The sequence below is a fragment of the Acanthaster planci genome, linkage group LG19 (assembly GCF_054643075.1).
Source record: "Acanthaster planci isolate LZ-2023a linkage group LG19, COTS_SCS, whole genome shotgun sequence".
NCBI classification, from domain to species: Eukaryota; Metazoa; Echinodermata; class Asteroidea; order Valvatida; family Acanthasteridae; genus Acanthaster; species Acanthaster planci.
Window position 1 is genome coordinate 6,275,670 of NC_141795.1, and position 13,274 is coordinate 6,288,943.

The 13,274-nt window shown below is 40.9% G+C and overlaps 3 protein-coding genes across 5 annotated transcripts in view; 1 reads left to right on the forward strand and 2 right to left on the reverse strand.

Annotated features, from left to right (window-relative positions):
• polr3a (RNA polymerase III subunit A) overlaps positions 1 to 13,274 on the forward strand; it is a 38,354-nt gene that overhangs the window by 1,992 nt on the left and 23,088 nt on the right. Inside the window, exons 1-2 of one of the 3 annotated variants that reach the window (XM_087129889.1) lie at positions 9,087 to 9,164; positions 13,042 to 13,123. In XM_087129889.1, the coding sequence (XP_086986015.1) occupies positions 13,080 to 13,123 (44 nt within the window). In that variant the 5' untranslated portion in view covers positions 9,087 to 9,164; positions 13,042 to 13,079. Of the gene's footprint in view, positions 1 to 9,086; positions 9,165 to 12,852; positions 13,124 to 13,274 lie in introns of those variants that run through there. The other 2 variants (XM_087129888.1, XM_087129887.1) reach the window with 2 other exon arrangements.
• On the reverse strand, positions 60 to 4,945 carry LOC110980428 (hematopoietic prostaglandin D synthase-like). The gene is made up of 5 exons (XM_022237090.2): positions 4,702 to 4,945; positions 3,479 to 3,571; positions 3,082 to 3,197; positions 2,700 to 2,813; positions 60 to 1,604 (listed from the first exon to the last, which is right to left on the reverse strand). The coding sequence occupies exons 1-5, from the start codon at positions 4,832 to 4,834 to the stop codon at positions 1,440 to 1,442; spliced, it is 621 nt and encodes a 206-aa protein (XP_022092782.2). The 5' UTR covers positions 4,835 to 4,945; the 3' UTR covers positions 60 to 1,439.
• LOC110980427 (transcription factor A, mitochondrial-like) lies at positions 7,342 to 11,785 on the reverse strand. The gene is made up of 7 exons (XM_022237089.2): positions 11,626 to 11,785; positions 10,915 to 11,033; positions 10,711 to 10,781; positions 9,997 to 10,146; positions 9,561 to 9,653; positions 9,205 to 9,261; positions 7,342 to 9,040 (listed from the first exon to the last, which is right to left on the reverse strand). Exons 1-7 carry the CDS (start codon positions 11,712 to 11,714, stop codon positions 8,855 to 8,857), a joined length of 765 nt encoding a protein of 254 aa, XP_022092781.2. The 5' UTR covers positions 11,715 to 11,785; the 3' UTR covers positions 7,342 to 8,854.

A 13,274-nucleotide genomic window follows, 5' to 3' on the forward strand; every position in this document is an offset into this window, starting at 1 on the left:
ACATGGGGAGACTTTTTTGTTCTATCCCTCTTTCACAACATGAAGGCAATTGTCAACAGTTACCTTGGAGACGGATCCCCATTCGTCTCGAATGAGTGGTTTAATGTGTTAAACTACAATTGCCAGTGAATAGTCACGTGACGAAAGCTGGGCAGAATGTATGGTCAAAAGCATGCAAGACAGGGCCTATAACTTATTTGACTGAACCTTTGCGAGGCCATTAAGTCTTGCCATTCTACGTAAAATGTAAACTGAACATTGAATAACTGGTTTTAAAATAGACCTGTAAACCTAAAGGAACCAGGAAATAGAAATGTTTTTATTTTACTAAACAACCCTTGAGCTTGCATCTTTTGGTTTCAATTACCCTTATTTTACATTTTGTTTTCCAATTTTAACCCATATTTAAATGCTCTTTGGTTTTTATGCTAATGCTATTTGAGTATTCATGAGCAGAACTATGGTGTCATCTTAGGCACTGAATCTCAACGTTGCACTGATCTGTGCACGGAAAAATTTTATAGATATTTTTTAATCACTGCTATGAAAGCACTTTCTTTGACAATTTATTGCTGTGTAAGTATAGGTAATAGTCTAGCAAAAATCCTTTTCACAAAAATGTTCCCAGATACCAAATTTGGGGTTCACAATTTGAACATGAAAACATACAACCTGAGCCATGTCTTCCTGGATTTACATGAAAGAAAAAGCGCCCTCACTTGTCCAGAAATGCTTGGTCAATTTTTAATGTTTGAAAAAGTCCACTGTTCAGTTCACGTAACTCAAAAAAGATGTCAAACAGTCGTTATACAAGCAAGAAGAGTACAGAGATACACAAAAAGTGATTCCAGGAAAAATTCATTTCCTGGTTCCTTTAAATTTTTCTGTTAAATGACTTGATTCATTTTGCAATGTCTTAAAGGAATTGCCACACAGACTTAATCAACACACTCACCAGCTCTAGAATGTTTCGAACGTGTCTTAAAGCTTATCTAAAAAAAACTATATAAATGCCCTTTCAAGTTTCGTTCTTTTGAACTTGTCACATCGAAACGACGCATCGTTTCCCAGAATGCAGAAGCTAAACTGATCAGTCGGTGATCCAGTGAAACATTTTCAATTTTTAAACAGAAACAAATGCCCCGAGGTTATTCATGTTCTTTTCTTAGGAACTATAAAAGTTAAAAGCTCAAATTTAAAGCAATTCAAGAACCACCTGACGCTTAGAAATTTTAAATCGTGCCATTGACTGGACAAAACAAATACTCGCAACACATATTCTCCTATGCGTCACTACAGTGTCGGTTGCTAAGCAGTTAAATGTCTGGAACCATTCAAGTGGCCATTGCTTGCCAGCGTAGCTTGCGGATGCAGTCTTGCTTTCGATTCAACCGGGGAATCTGGTAGGAATGATGCTGTAAGAAGGGGGCCCACTGTGATTACCAGGGTGTGACTGGTCGTGCCTTGCGCCACTCGGCTATGATCGGGTTAGAGGTAACTCGATCGAAAACCGCCTTCAGCTTGGGAAACTTGGCCAAGGAGTCGGGGAAATAGACGTTGGCTACCTCCACCATGGAGATGAAATGGATGTCAGCGGCAGTCAACTGCATGTGCCGAAAAAATCACACTGTCGTCAGCATAAGAATTGTTGAAGCCGTTTACTTATCCAAGTACTGTTTACCCCTTTGAATCTTTGCTTGATTATGTTAGAATTACTCTCGCATGAAATGAAAGGCACCCTAAACTATGGTAATCCTGAAATTAAAAGAAAATGTTAATTCAACCCGTATACATTTCAAATAGTCATTTTTGAAAAAGTGCTCTGTTTAATTTAATGATGTATACCCCTCGCCCACTTCTTTGTTAAATGTGAGGAGTAAGTGTAGTGTAACTTTGAAATCATGTTTTGAAATGGACATGGCATAAATATTTATTGCATCCCTTCGAGAATCCTCTATTTAGGATTTGGAAGATTGTACTGTTGGCAAATAAATAACATGCCTCTAAGTATCCAAGTGTAAAGGTGCGCTATTGCGTGCAATTCAACAATCCATTCTAACACGTGCCGACGTAAGAGGCGGGTCTATAGGCAGATTGTTTTGTCCGTAATGTCTTCCTTTCCCAAGTTCACTCATAGTACATCTTCACTGTGAAACCATATTCTTATCGGAGCTTAATGAAAACTCTTGCGTTCGTGTTCAGTTGCTTACGGCCCTTATCACTGCAGAAGAACTCTAGGGGGAGTTGAATACATGAATTTTGTTTCCAAGGACTCATTTGCAACGGGATATGATGTTAAAATTGAATCTTTTTATGATGCATTGCTGGTATTGAAGTCAGAATAATTTTCATTTTGAAAATTGCTTATAGTTGCCTTCAGTCTACTCTTTAGAGTTTGTTCAAACATTTGGGTTTTGTCCCTTTTGAATCTACAGAAAGCCAGTCATTGCTTTCGTTCCTTCCTCTCTCTTTACACAGGCCCCCTAACTGCCCCACAGCCATTTTAGTCTAATTAAACCCTTTCTTGATTACAAATCCTACCCCTCAAAGTACCTGTCCTAAACTCTTGACAATAATTGGCTACATTTGTGACCAGATAACTTTCAAATGTACAATTGGTTTGTGCTAAGAAAAAACAGCGAAGTTTCCTTTAGATGTTTCGCCAAGTTCACATCAGTTCAGTTTACATGTGTTACTACCTTGTTTCCGACGAAGTAGTCCCCGGCATGCATGTGCTCAAGAGCTCGTAGGCGCTCAAGTCGCGAATAAATCAAAGGAATCTCAACTTCCTGGAAGTTCTTGGTGTGTTTCGCCTGTGGTGAGGGAAATAGCACTTCATTTATTCAAACTAGTGAATGGACGCAGAGCTACGTGTCACGTCATAGGATGTTTGCTCATTTTGACATTCAAAGTTACTGACATCGTCTAGGTAAATCCAAATTATTCCGAAGGTTTCCACATGAGGCAACGTACTACTGCCTCACGTACTGGATATGCACGAAAACCGATCGCACTCAGGATTATCTGCTAACACCACTTACAAAATAGACATGTAAAGCTCTCGTTTACGCTGAGTTTTACCTTTTCTTCGTCAGTGGTAGAGAAGAAGATAAGATCCCATGGCGGTACGACATCGTCAGCCGTATCAACGATCATATCGATGCACATACCTTCAAATTCATCCTTGCCATAAAGATCTGCAACGGCAGGAAATTGCAATAAGTTGTCTGTACAACCAGAAACCACAGAGAAATTCTTTAACTTTTTATCACTTCTAGCTCAATGTTATGGTTCATTCGCAACAAAACCGCGTTTGTAAAGCGACCAGTCACGATACCACGAATTATAAAAGTCCGCTTAAGCGGTAAGAATTGAAGCAATTTTTTTTCAACAAGTGACGCCTGAAATGGTCAGCGCGTAAGGGCCTTTGAGAAGCATTTTTCTGCTATCACTTGGAGATGAAAGAGTTGCTTCTTACTATATTTCCTGGCCAGGTGCATGATGATCGACTTGCTCTGAAGGATCCTCTTGCCATCAATCTCTAACATGGGAAGCTGGAAAGTCGGGATGGCTGAAAACAAGTCATAGAATAAAACCAATTCTGTATGTTTGGACAGTTTGTATCAACTATAATTGCTTCAGTATTCAGCAAGTTTAGTTTCCTTCCAAAGATGCGTAATTTTACGAGGCGTAGATCACTTTGGCCAAATGTTCCGTTGACTTACAATCAAGCTGTATAGTCTTCCCTTGGGTGTAAACTGTAAGGTCCTCAATCGCTTTGTGTCCCCCAAACATATTTATTGTACGATCGCATGAGCCCTCGGATATATTCCGCGTTCCCCAAATGCGACACTTTGAAGCTGCGTTTGATCAATTTGATTTCCTCGATGTTTAAAACAAAACAAATGAACGGTAAAGGTAATCAATGGAGGAGCATATAATCAAAAAGGAAGTGAATTTAAATTATTAGATCAACTTATTTTCATCCATTGTGGAACCACAGTGAACTTAAGTGAGTTTTATTATACATGTACATGTATAGTTGAAGGTCTATTTGAGCAGGCCTTTTTGTTAACGCCCTCTCGCATCCACGGATTAACAAAGACTATTCCCGAAGGGCATTTAAACAGTGCGCGTATGCGGCACGTAGAGTTTCACAAACTCTGCGTACGTACGTATGCGTAGCGCGAACAATAAAGTTAAACAGGGTATACAAATTCCTCGATGTACGTATTGCACTACCGAACGTTCGCTGGTGTGGGTGTACATGTAGGTGGTCAAATAGTTCAGGTATCGAGCTCCTACTAGAGAGAAAGCTACCACACTCAGGCCGTCGGTTTGTCCAGTTGGCACAGTTGGCGCATTGCCTAAGGCCTACAAAACATGAAAAAGTTGAGGACCTACAAAATGTAGTTGTACATGTATCACCAAAAAAAAAAAAAAATTCACGCGAAGACGACAAAAGTTTCAGCATCTCTCCCTCAATTTCCAATCTCGGGAAATGATCAAACTAGCTTTTTCATAGTTTATCCCAGTTTGACATCAGCGCAAAATGAAAAGCTCGAATGCATAAGATATTGACACTGTAGAGTCGGTGCTGATACGTACATGGGGTCGACAACTGGGCATGAAACATTGGTTCCATAGGGCTTACGGGACACTAATGCCCGTAATCGGCCCAGGCTCTAATGAGTAACTTACTTGGTTTCAGAGCCGGCCATTCACTCATTTCAAAGCGTTGATCTTCAAATTTGACCCCAGCAAGCTTAAAGATGTAGCGGATACTCTCTGCCCTACCCCTGCCGTTGAAATACACCAGTTTATAATTTGTCATGTTTGGTGAAGTTGAGGGCACTGCTGTTTAGCTGAACACAGAAATTCGGTCGTCTTTTTAGGGTGTGACTTATGCGTGTACTCTTTTGGCTAGTGGAACGGAATGATCAACGCAGAAAACGACCTATGTCCTTGTTCAAAGCTAGATCAAGTAAAATAATAAATTAGGTTTGTCGTACCCGAAAAGGTGAATTTAATAGGATGAAAATGTCATGAATCCATCGAGGGGCACTTCTGAACAATCCTGCTACGTCAAAAACACTTGTATTTATTTGTTTGTTTGCCTATTATTAATTCGTAAGTTAAGGAGAAATTTTCTTCTTAATTTTAGTTCTCACGGTTCGCTATTACGGTAAACATGTGCATAATAATGACTATTACAATGAAGCAGTGCTACGCTGGTTCCCGCCCCGGGCGGGCGACTTGTCTAGACGCTTTCCGGCCAACAGCGTTGTGGCACAACATCCAAGCTGCTCTGCCTCGGCACATCAAAAAACGAAAAACTCGATCGATGCATTAGGAGCAAAACAAGTTCTGCAAATTATTCACAGACAAAACCATCCACCTTCTATTGGAAAGTAGGCCATTTTGAAAAAAGTCTCCAACCTTTTTTTCAGAAAGCCCGGATGAGATACTATTTTTAATTTACTGGGCCTGATCCTTTGATCGAGTAACAATGTCTGTGAAGTAGACCATCACCACACTCAGTTTGGGTTATAGAGGTTGTGCATGACATCCACTTTTATGGTAAGGGCTCCTATTCCACAGGGATACACAAGTAGACTTTTGTACTATCCCTCTGTTACAATATGAAGCCAACTATCACCAGTTACCTTGGACACAGCCCCCCCCCAAAAAAAATCGTCTGGAATGAGTGAGTTAATCCGTGTTCCCATCGAAACCCTACGCAGACCATGGCACAAAGTCTTGTCAAAAGCGTGCAAGACAGGACAATAGGTTATTGCACTGACCATTTGCAATTAAAGGCCCACAAATTAAGTTCCTCTGTGTGACTATGTACGGAAAGACTTCACTCCTTTTGTCGCTGATGTGAACCCCACGTGAACCCTTGCAATTAGGTCAGTTTGAGGAATGAATGAAGTTGGCGCCGCTACTTTGGACTTAAGCACTGTGGGAACCCGCGACCTGAAGTCCCGTAGAGGACACATGAATTTAAAATCAGGTCAAACTAAGTTACCGAATCAGCATAACGGCAAGCTCATGTCAAGCGTACCAACAGGTCTTACTTAGCAACGCTCTATTATACACCTATCTGAAATAGATTATGAGTGGACTTCATTAATTATGTTGAGTGTCACAGTGCATGAAATAGAAACCACAGGGGGCTATCGTCCTTATCAGACCTGTCATTTTGCCCATTCATATCGCACCCTCTGTGATTGATACAATACACCCCGTCTATAGTGCGATTGGGAAAAGGGAACAAACTATAAATAGATCCAGGAATATTCACGACGTCTTCGAGGCTTGGACATGAAAAGGATCTCACAAAACATATACACTGAATACTGAATAACAGATTTGAAAATACAAGGACTGTGAACTTGTTTCTGTATCCAGAGGGGTTTACTGGATTTTCCAGAGGATTAAAAGAACTCACACAGACTTCAGTAGAGTATTTACTATTCTAGAATTTCTCGATTGTTTTCTCAAAACATAATCTATAGATACTGTAATTAATGTCCACTCTATCTATGTTCTTATTACTTCGTTGCATCAAACATCGCATCGTTCCCATGTGATGCATGCAAACCCGCCTCAACAGATCAGTCTGTCACAATTTTAGCATTTTCAAATCTTGCTTGCGCGGTATAATTCATGATAAATAAGGGGCGACTCCAGGAAATTTTCCAGTGAGGGGCTTTAGGCCGGAGACGTTTTTTTCAATGTCTCATTCCTTAAGGCCAAGCGGAAAGAATGATGAAAACTTACACGATATGCATTGTTTACAATAGTATTGGTGCACTTTTATTATTTCTTGTCTTCCCGTTTGGTTTAGTTTGGGTTTGGTGTTTGTTTGGGGTTTTTTAGAGCAGGGGGTTCGACACACCCCCACCCTCGGGGTCCGAGCCTGTCGTTCGAGCGCGTCAGGTATGGTTGAAATTTTTTGGGTAGGCCTGAGAACAGCTCATCTCTTACTGATCAGTGTCCTCTACTGTTCCTGATATTCGATTGTGTTCAGCATGTACTAGAAATTCAGAGGGCGCCAGACTCCTTTCAATTCATTTTCGGCCCCAAAAAAAGCAGAAAAAAATTCAGTCATGTTACGTATCACACTCACAGAAAGCCCAGTTAAATTCATGCATGATCGGACAGTAATACGTTATTTGACTAAATTAACGCGGGGTCTACTTAGTAACTTGTGTTGAAGTGTCATACGGAAAGATTTTACTCCTGACGTCTGTGAAGTGAACACCTGTGATTTTGATATTTGATCAACTTCGGGGCTATGCGAGTGGCACTTTGAAAGCAAGAATAGACATGTCATTTTATTGAAGATTATATTTATTGAACTCGTTTCCTACTTGAAGCCTATTTGAGAGTGGCCTTAGATGAAAATAGAAAATGCCACCATTTCCTCATTTAATATACATCATACATGCATACAATTTTCTGTTCTCTTTTTTTGAAGGCCAAACATAACGAAACAACATTTTGAAAAATATTGACGATTTTAACATATAAGGAAAAAACTAATAACAATGAATAACACCGGCAACTTATCACAAATTTCTGACAATTGTAACGTGACCATATCCATTACATGTACACTGCATGTAATGCATTGCCCATAATGCGCACAGGTTTCCTTAATGACGTATTTGAACTGCTATTAAGGAATCTCCCACGATGAAAGTATTACGATTCATTTCGTATGGAAAATAATTACATGTACATACAAAATTAATTAACTTTCAGGCAGGCTTGATTAATAGGCGTGTTTAAGGTAAACAGATTTTTGAAATCGTCGGCCCTGTTGGCTAAGGAGATACCAGGCGAGTTTCTGTTTATTGTAAAGGGTCTTTCTGAACGGTTAGCCCCAACCTTTACAATTCATGGAATAAGGCAAGCAATAAAACCTTTCAAGACTTTAACTGCTTGGTTTTTCTTAAGTGTCGATGATCCCCCCAAGTCACCCCTTACTTGTTTGAGCAAACCCAGACTAGCTGTCAGTCTCTGCTGCATTTAAAAACCAAGGTTGACTAAAAGCACACAACGAAACATTACCAAATACATGAAGTCATTTGAATTAAAAAGGGGTGATGTTTGGCTCACCAGGTCCAGAGTCTCTGAAAAAAGGTGTACATGTGTCCGAGTGAATCCTTATCACAAATTGCTGCCGCTTCAAAGGGGCCACTACTCTCATCCCCAAATTTTGAAACGACATAAACAATTCAACCGACGGTACAAGAGGCTTCGTGTTAGCATTATTCACAAGCTTCTTTTTCAATGATTTTGTGAAAAGAATTTATCAACACATGAAAGTGAAACATTTTTATTTTCAGTCGCCCATTCCCCCTCCCCATTTATTTTAAAATGTCCACCTTGATAAAAACTGGAATCTTGTCGTGAAAATTCTCTATGCAGCCTACACCGTCCAACCAAATGAAATTGCCTCCTTAACCAAACCCTTCAATGTCATGATACCATTTTATCACCGCACCCATTCCGACTTCATCTTCAGTGACATCACCTCGCCTGTCATCTAACTCAACCCATCGTTCATTCTCGGTGCAAAAACTGGTAAGACATAATCATAAACTCTTCTTTCTCATTCCTTTCCAGGGCAACTGTCAGTGAATATGAAGCACCTTTTACAAACAGATCCTGACTGGTGAATACACTTTACTACCAGTTCCTCATCTTCGCGCATAGCTTGACAATTTTATTTTCTTAGCTGAACAAGCTTTAGTACTGAACTAACAACTGTACTGGTTCTGTATTCATTTGCAGGTCCTTAAGTTTGGAGTCAGTATCAATTGGCGTTTCAACACCTGCTTCAAAACGGTGGTTCTTCGCTGTCACCGGTCTTCCTTCTCCGTTGTTTGTTGTCTTTCTCGCTGTCTTGTTGCTGTTTGCTTTTTCTGATCACAGATATGTTGCCTTGCTCCATCATCTTAGTTTCCCATTCCTCCATTGCAGCTTCGTAATCTTCCTTTGCCTGAGCAGCGGATTCGTAGTATTTCTAAAGAGAAGTGGTGCGGAGATGATGAAGAGAAGACATTAGAGGTTACTTAGGACTACTCCAAGATAGGATCAATGATACATGGGAGAGACTGCAAGGAACTCTTCCACTATGTTCAAAATGAGTAAGTCAAGTTGCGGTAAAATCTAAGTCAATCGACTTACCGCTTTCTCCTCCTCGGACATTTCCTTCCATTCCTTGCTAACTTCTGCCATCTTGTCCTGCAATTAGGAAAACAAACTGAGCAAAATGTATTTTCATTTCTCAATGGAATCTTCAAGCCCCGGTGAACTCTGTGCTAAAGTAGAGGGCGCTATTTAACCTAACAGCAGTAGCATGTGATAATCACTTCACTGGTTCCCTCAATGCTGCCCACTGTGTTCTGCATGCAGAAGATGGTAACCCACAGTCTCTAAATATCAGCACTCTTCATTTTCACCTTTGGAGGAGTGATTTTTACCTGTGTATGATATCAGTGAGCAGCCTGCACACAACTGGATACCAATTAATTAAAACTCACGGTGATGCTTCCAGAGGCCTGTTTGAGCTTGGACCCCAAAAAGATGCTGTAGGCATGTAGCGGACGCTTTGGTCTCTCAAGCTTCTTCAACACCTAAAGCAACGACAGAATACACAAAAACCAACAGTCCATTCAAATAACGTGAATGCAAAGCAAGTACAAAAAATCAGAATCGTAACAGTATCCACCTTCAGCAGAAGCACCCCCTCATTGGTTGAAAAGAGCCATTCTAGTCGAGAGTGTTCATTTTGGTGGTAGCGAAGCGTACGCAACACATGCATCTCACTGTAGTCATCCGGGAACCAGGCAAAATGGAGTTCATAGCAAAAGAGCTTCTGTTGCTTGGAAAATCGCGCCCTCTCTTGGCCCTGCTGGGGGCTTCTAGGACTGCTGTTGGAGCTTGGGAAGTGAACTCAACTTGGTCCCCCCTGATTACCTGCTTGTATCTTCTCTTTGCCTTGTTGCTCTTGGCCTGTTCTTCTTGCTCTTCAAGCATCTGTTCTTCCTCTTCCGTTAAGCTCGCTCTGAAGTTCTCCATTTCCTCCAAATAGGTTTCGCTATTTTCCCTGGCTTGGGACCGGTAAGGCTGTAGAGAAAGTTTTTAACAAATGCCACTCCAGCTGATATTGAACTGTCAAAATCAAGTTCAACCCATTTAATCTAGAAAAACTTGATATTTCTCAAGCATATCCACTGGAATTTTTTACTTCCACTGCTTGGCTTAGATTGATAGAATGGATATAACCATGTTATTCAAGGTCTTGTTCCAGCTTAGGTAAAAAAAAACAACATATTATTACACATACAATTAACACACATGCATTAAACTAAAAAGCAAACAGCATCATACAGCTCAAATGACTCCTGATTTCCATCACAGAATTCGCAGACCTGCCAACATGCCGTACTCCTTCCTGAGGTCAGGCATTACTACGCAATAGATTCAATTTTGAAAGAACTGAAGGCTCATTTACATACCTTTTAATCTATTGTGTGGTGATGCCTGACCTCAGGAAAGAGTACAGCCAGGTTTGCAGGTCTGAATTCAGGTTTACGAGATGCTTAGAAATTTAGCTCCGATAGTTGAGTATAAATTTCAGACAAGACGTGTTGAGTCTTGAGTATGAGTAAACTATAATTTTAAAATAACCTCCTTCTCGTCATCAGAAAGCTCCCTCCACATCTTTCCAATCACCTTAGCTATTTCTGGAAAGCTCAAATCTGAATGCAAAGAAAGAAAGTCTATAAAGGTTTTTATTACTTCAAAAGATATCATTTGGTCAGGATACACATTTGTCAACCAAATATTTTGGTGATGCACAGCATCAAGTAAGGTAAAGATTGAAAAGTTTACGTGGATTTTCATTGATGACTTGCTGACGTTTCTCCATACTGAAGAGCATGAAGGTGCCTCTTGGTCTTTTAGGCTTCTGAGGCAAGTCTCCTTGTGATGCCAAACATCTCCAGACAAGTCTGTTTAACAGAAAGAAAACTAACTCCTAAATCACTAAATCTTCCATCAAACTAGTGTGCATTGACACAACTTGGCAATCAATCTCTTGCCCAGTTATCAGTAATTTTCTGGACATTCAAAAGCTTTGGAATATGAACAGATGAAGCTCAGCTGGGTAATACAAGTAACTTGTATCTGAATGCACGGTTTCCATCGACCAGAAGCTATCTGTGACCAGAAGCTATCTGTGGCAGACTTATTACTTCACTTTCCATCCATCAAGTCCACAGTAGGCGTAGAAGTTAGATGTTTGGCATGGCAAATGGTAGGCCCCCCTTCCTTTGGTAAGTGTGCAGACAAACACTCTACAATACCAATAGTCCAATTGTAAGTTTGCCCCTCAATTAGGTTACAAAAATACAGACCTATTAACAGGTCCCTACATGTATGTTTTGGCTAATTTAGACTTCCTGTATTGCTTTTGTCAGCAAGAAAAGTAGGATGCCGCCCCTCCCCCGCCCCAGATCACACAAGCGCGCGCCAGCTCAACGCTCGCTTCCCACAAGAATGCTTTGGACGTCACGTTTCCAACCAGCATTTTAATCGGTTTACCTGGTGCTTGTATTGGCGATTCCCCCAAACAGTCGGTTTGTTCTGCAACAAGCGAGCATTACACGTGCCGTTTGCCAGGAAGCTGCCATTTTTCAGGTGCCCGTCGGGTCAAAACGGCGCGGGTAAAAGCAAGCAGTGGTACAAACCGTGGAATTGGAAGGATCCGAAAAAGGGTATTTTTGTATCAAATGAGGGCGCTGTCCAAAAGTGGCAATTTATTAAATTTGCACGAGGAGTTGCAGCATTGGTCATCATAGTGGCATGATCTTTCGTTTCCGTGAGGTAGAAAATTCCAACCGAAATTATTTGTCACTTTTATTGAATACAAAAGTATGGATCTCTGAAAGTGCCATCCGACATGTTGAGATCCTGACATGTTTTTCTGGGGATGACGACATATTCAAAGCAAGATGTCGACATCCTAAGATAATTTATCACAGGATGACGGCATCGTAAAAGTTAGATGATGACATCCTGTGATGATGATAACCATTAGCTCGGGATGTCATCATCCAGAGACATCCACCAAGTGTGATGTCTACCTCACGTCTGGTAACAGGTGGTGAGACATTTTTATCAATCTAATAATCATGTTTGGCAACAGGAGGACGATGCTTTGCACGAGCACCTCTGGCTCCCTGTTTCCAAGGGGGTTTGTCAAGGCACCCTTTGACAGGATGTCATCATATCACTTTTACGATGCGTCATCCCATGATAAATATTATCGCGGGATGTTGTCATTTCCATTACAGGATGTCTTCATCTTGTGATAAAACATTTCATGGTGTCGCCATATTGCCCGTAATATGTCATCATACTGAGATAAAATACGTCAGGATCTCGACAAGTAGGGCGGCACTTCCAGAGATAGAAGCCAACATAAAACACAAAGTGTTTGGCATGCTGATAAAGTACTGATGTTTTGGTAGATTTTTAATTGTAGAAGTCGGGTATCATTGGTTTCACAAGTAGTCACTTCCTGAGTATTTTGTACTTTGCCGCTGGCTGCACAGCGAGGTTGGCAACAAAACAGCGGCAGTGTCGTGTTGCTCCTTTACAATTTGTACAATTTTTTCATAATGTATGGTAACACATTAAAGCCAATGAAGGATTTACTCAAGTTTAATTGTGCTTTGCGCAGCGCCCTCAAGTGACATAAATTAATACTTTCTTCGGATCGTATTAAGTAGACCCACTCCAAAATAGACACTCTCGTCTGTGGCTACGACTAGTTTACACACTGTCCCAACGGCGACAAGATGGCAGCCGTAGCTACCAGACTACTGGCTTTGGACAGAGTCTCGTTTGTTTGCAAATTGCCACAAGTTGAGAAACGTCGTGGTTGACATGCGCCAGTTTATATTCCTGCGTTACTGGCCGTAGCCAGACACTGAGCAGTTTTCGTTTCATTTCCAGGTGACAAACATCCATCGAACTCATAGCTAGCTAGCAAGATGGTGAAAGAACAGTTCAGAGAGACGGATGTTGCCAAAAAAATGTGAGTGCAAACTCAACTCGTGTCTGGTCGACAACCCTAACTGTTCCAGGCCCACTCCAGCATGTCCAGGGAAGAATATTGTAATTTGACTCCCACTTAACCTTCATCGGTCATGTGCAAAGTCTAGTCTCATGTCTACGGGAGTCAAGAG